General features: G+C 51.5%; 1 protein-coding gene across 1 annotated transcript in view; it reads right to left on the reverse strand.

Annotated features, from left to right (window-relative positions):
- Window positions 1-5000, reverse strand: part of abcb4 (ATP-binding cassette, sub-family B (MDR/TAP), member 4) — a gene marked incomplete at both ends in the record, with an annotated part of 17922 nt that overhangs the window by 4903 nt on the left and 8019 nt on the right. Inside the window, 9 exons of the mRNA XM_084472373.1 lie at window positions 1-125; window positions 403-486; window positions 707-784; window positions 990-1094; window positions 1183-1332; window positions 1519-1722; window positions 1852-2013; window positions 2372-2542; window positions 4086-4289. The exon at window positions 1-125 is cut by the window's left edge and continues 79 nt beyond it. Of these exons, the coding sequence (XP_084328499.1) occupies window positions 1-125; window positions 403-486; window positions 707-784; window positions 990-1094; window positions 1183-1332; window positions 1519-1722; window positions 1852-2013; window positions 2372-2542; window positions 4086-4289 (1283 nt within the window). The remainder of the gene's footprint in view (window positions 126-402; window positions 487-706; window positions 785-989; window positions 1095-1182; window positions 1333-1518; window positions 1723-1851; window positions 2014-2371; window positions 2543-4085; window positions 4290-5000) is intronic.

A 5000-nucleotide genomic window follows, 5' to 3' on the forward strand; every position in this document is an offset into this window, starting at 1 on the left:
GCCATGACGGGGACTATGGACAGGAGGAGCAGGGTCATCTCCCAGCCGTACACAAAGGAGATGACCAGACTGGTGCCCAGGTTGGCCACGTTCTGGACCAGCGTGGCCATTCGTACCCCAGTGGCCTGAAGGGACGCACAAAAGAGGAGGCGTGTTAAGTTAACTCCAAAGAGAACTAGATGGCCTGGAGAGAGCTGGTTTGTGTGTGTGTGTGTGTGTGTGTGTGGCTATATGTGTATATGTGTGTGTGTGTGTGTGTGTGTGTGTGTGTGTGTGTGTGTGTGTGTGTCAGTGTGTGTGTGTGTGTGTGTGTCAGTGTGTGTGTCAGTGTGTGTGTGTGTGTGTGTGTGTGTGTGTGTCAGTGTGTGTGTGTGTGTGTGTGTGTGTGTGTGTGTGACTCACTCCTTGTACTTGGGCTGCGTCCGTGGCTAATCTGGTGGTCAGGGAGCCCACACTGTTCTTTGGGTCGTCGTACCAACCAAGGTCCTACACAAGGGTCGATGATTATTATATTATATATATTATATTAATATTATTGTCATAATCGTGGTCAGATAGAAGGTAAGGTATTCCCAAGAATAATACGGGATAAGAAAATAATAAGATACAAAATAAAAATGAACAATCATGGTTTGTTATTACCACAGCAACAGTTTAAAGCATTACACTTCACTGTGGCTTCAAAGGTGCACATCTGAGTCCCCACCTGTCTCATCATGGCCGTGAAGGCCCGGAGTCTCAGCTTCATGGTCAGAATCTCACCTGCCTTTCCAAAGCAATAACCCTGGGGGCAAAGTTCACAGATACGTAACAAAGCTTTTTATAGTGTTTCCCCTGGGGTGCTCTCTATAACACCAGCTCACTGGAAACATGTGTGAGTGTGTGTGATTGCATGTGTGTGTTGAACTCTGGGCTCAGATACAGAGATAACAAACAGATAAGACTGTTGGGTTGTTGCGAGGGTGACGGCTGTGAGCCGGACATGTTACCTGTAGGAACAAAGTGAAGAAGCTCATGACACCGATCGCTGCGAACAAGATGGAGAATAAGGCCGACTTCTCCCTGACCACGTCCTTGTCGCTCTCTGAGAACACCTGAAGAATCACAAAGAGTGTGTTCAGGTCACACTCGGTGCTTGTGTGCGGTAAACAGAGAGAAACATGGATGAGAGAGTGAACGCACAGCGACGATCTTGGAGAAGAGGATGGCGAACAGCGGCTGGACGGCCCCGTTGATGGTGGCACAGACCAGGCCCACCAGGATGTAGGGCCACTCGGGGAGGTTGAGCCGCAGCACCTTGAGGAAGGACACGGGGGGGGCGTCCTCCTCCTCCTGACAGACACACACAGGAGGGGGCGTAAGGAGATGAAAGAGTCCTGACAGGAAGCTAAGAGCCTGCTCGTAAAGGTCAACTGAAGTGAATGAGCCAAGTGAGCAAGTGAGCGTTTCATTGAAGCAAAAATAAACAACCGGGCAATTCCGTTTCGTTCTTCTCTGTGTTCCTTCCATCCCTCTCACCTCCTCTGTCTTCTCCTTCTTCTTCTGGTTCTCCTCCACCACTTTCTTCTCTCCCTCTGAGCCGACGGTGGAGGCGGCCTTGGTGGACTTCCTCTGATACAAGGAGGACTCTGAGAAGGACATGATGGAGGGGCTCTTGTGGTCCACGGTCCGCACCTCCTCCTCCTCCTCCTTCTCACCGCCCTCCTCAGCAGCCTTGAAGGTCTGAGGATCACACGCATAGGCTGACCTTTCCCTCGTAGCGGAAAACTCTTGCCCAAATTCACATCATCATCCGTCATTGTGTGTGTGTGTGTGTGTGTGTGTGTGTGTGTGTGTGTGTGTGTGTGTTACCTGCGTTGTGACCAGGGTGTGGTACACTCCCTGTTTTTTCATCAGTTCACTGTGCGTTCCCAACTCCACTATTTCTCCGTTGCGGAAGCCGGCGATGACGTCAGCGTTTCTGATGGTGGAGAGGCGATGGGCTACGACCAGCGTGGTGCGGCCTCGTCGGACCTGAAGACAGAACCAATAACCCGCCGGTTAAGCCCGGTTCCCTGAGTTGCAGGAGTGAATCCCATGTAACTGGCATCAATCGTTTATGTTATGAGACACTAGTGTGGGTCTGTGTTTACTTGAATGCATGTCTGTGTGTGTGTGTGTGTGTGTGTGTGTGTGTGTGTGTGTGTGTGTGTGTGTGTGTGTGTGTGTTTGTGTATATGTGTGTGTGTGTGTGTGTGTGTTGGTCGGTGTGTGCTTGAATGCATGTCTTGGGATGCGTGTGTACATGTGGTGTGCGTGCGTGCGTGCGTGCGTGCGTGCGTGCGTGCGTGCGTGCGCGCGCGCGTGCGTGTGTGTGTGCGTGTTCCCATGCCTTGTCGAGGGCCTCCTGCACGATGGTCTCGCTCTCAGCATCGAGGGCGGAGGTGGCCTCGTCCAGCAGCAGTATCTTGGGGTTGCGGACGAGGGCTCGGGCGATGGCGATCCTCTGCTTCTGCCCTCCGCTCATCTGCGTCCCGCGGTCGCCCACCAGGGTCTCGAACTTCTGCTCCGCAACAAACGGCGTCAGAAACAAAAGCTTAACCCTTAACCTAACCCTTAACCTGTTTCATTTGCTTAATCCTTGAATATAACGTGTGCAAATGGCTTCAAAACTAGAAAGAAAAAGAAAACGTAATTGTCTGAAAATGTAAACTGTAAAAGTTAAAGGTCCCATGGCATCTTAATTTCACTTTTTTTTTTTGGTTTTCTAACATTAATATGAGTTCCCCTAGCCTGCCTATGGCCCCCCAGTAGCTAGAAATTGTGTAAAACGAGCACTAGGCATCCTGCTCCGCCTTTGAAAAAATGAAGGCTCAAACGGACCGATTTGGAATTTTCCCCGTATGTCGTCACAGGGAAATGTTGCCTCCCCTTTCTCTGCTTTGCCCGCCCTGAGAATTTGAATTCAAGAATTCAATGAGACTGTCAGCTACAACTGTGCGAGCGCCACGTGTGTGTGTGTGTGTGTGTGTGTGTGTGTGTGTGTGTGTGTGTGTGTGTGTGTGTGAATACACACACTGTAACGCAAGTGTTGTACACTTCTTTGTTATTTGGATAACCATTCTGCTGTTGGTGTGATGGCGCATAACATGTAACACAATAAGGCAAGCTTGCGTAAAGCCTGCATTTAGTGTAAAGACTAGACTGCGTCGGGTTCTCTGAGGTCTCTGGTATTTCCACAACGAGACTCGTAGTGGGGGTTATCTCAGCCCCATGGTTGAGAAGGAATTGGGGGAAAGGAACTTTGGCTTTGACTCCCTGAAGTACATGAACCGCGACATGGAGGAGAAAGGGATTGTTGCCTGCAATTGTCTCCCACCGGAGCTCCGCTGCCCGCTGCCGTGAGGCACCACCACCGCGAGGAACCTCGGCAGCGGGCAGCGGGGCTCCGGCGGGAGACAATCGCGGGCAACAATCCCTTTCTCCTCCATGTCGCGGTTCAGTCTACTTCAGATTGATGTGGAAGTGGAAGAACCAGAGACGTCGGAGAACCCGACGCAGTCGGATTCTCCGACGTCCCACAACAACACAACACCACAACAACACAACACCACAACAACAACACAGCACCACAACAACACAACACCACAACAACACAACACCACAACAACAACACAACACCACAACAACACAACACCACAACAACAACACAACACCACAACAACAACACAGCACCACAACAACACAACACCACAACAACACAACACCACAACAACAACACAACACCACAACAACACAACACCACAACAACAACACAACACCACAACAACACAACACCACAACACCACAACAACAACACAACACCACAACACCACAACAACACAACAACACAGCACCACAACAACAACACAACAACAACACAACACCACAACAACACAACACCACAACACCACAACGACACAACACCACAACAACAACACAACACCACAACAACAACACAGCACCACAACAACAACACAACACCACAACACCACAACACCACAACAACAACACAACACCACAACAACAACACAACACCACAACACCACAGCACCGCGGTGACGTACGTCGGGGAGGGACATGATGAAGTCGTAGGCGTTGGCCTCCTTGGTGGCGCGCTCGATCTCCTGCTGGGTGACCTCGGGCCAGCCGTAGCGGATGTTCTCCGCGATGCTGGTGGCAAAGAGGACGGGCTCCTGGCTCACCACGCCGATCTTCTCCCTCAGGAAGCGCACGTTGAGGGAGCGCACGTCGTGTCCGTCTATGTGCACCTGGTGGGGGGGGGGGGGGGGGGGGGGTGTTACAGAGAGGAGGTGAGGAGGGGTCTGTGTGTGGGGGGGGGGTGTTACAGAGAGGAGGTGAGGAGGGGTCTGTGTGTGGGGGGAGGTGTTACAGAGAGGAGGTGAGGAGGGGTCTGTGTGTGGGGGGAGGTGTTACAGAGAGGAGGTGAGGAGGGGTCTGTCTGTAGCTGCTTTCACATATGACCTCCGTCTTTTCTCCGCATTTGTGGAGCAGGAGGTTCGACTGTGAGGGTCATTCACACTTATTCACACTTGATGCCCGATATGCGGAGATCGGTGTCAGTAGAATCTCCGGCTGCTTAAGGGGGGCGGGCTTGCAAGGGACGGCATATGACGTAGGGTCGCAAGAGGCGGGATCGGGTTTGTTTTGGTTTGACCGCAGACAGCACGCAGGCGAAACGGGCAGAACTCATCGCGATCATGTTAAATGTTGCTGCAGCGATGCATATATTCCGTTGCATCCACAACATCCGCATCGATCGATGAAAGACTGGAGCATGAGTTACAGACAAATAGAAGAAACGACGAACAACAAAGGCGTCGCGAACGACGAACGTTACCGGAGGAAGAGAGCGTCTTTTTTGGCTTCATTTCACATCTAACAAACACTGGGACAAATGTAGTTGATTTCTGTGTTTAACTGAGAAGACAGGGAGTGGAAGGCCGGGACCCTATAATGTT

Source organism: Micromesistius poutassou (assembly GCF_964030765.1).
Source record: "Micromesistius poutassou genome assembly, chromosome: 8".
Taxonomy (NCBI): domain Eukaryota; kingdom Metazoa; phylum Chordata; class Actinopteri; order Gadiformes; family Gadidae; genus Micromesistius; species Micromesistius poutassou.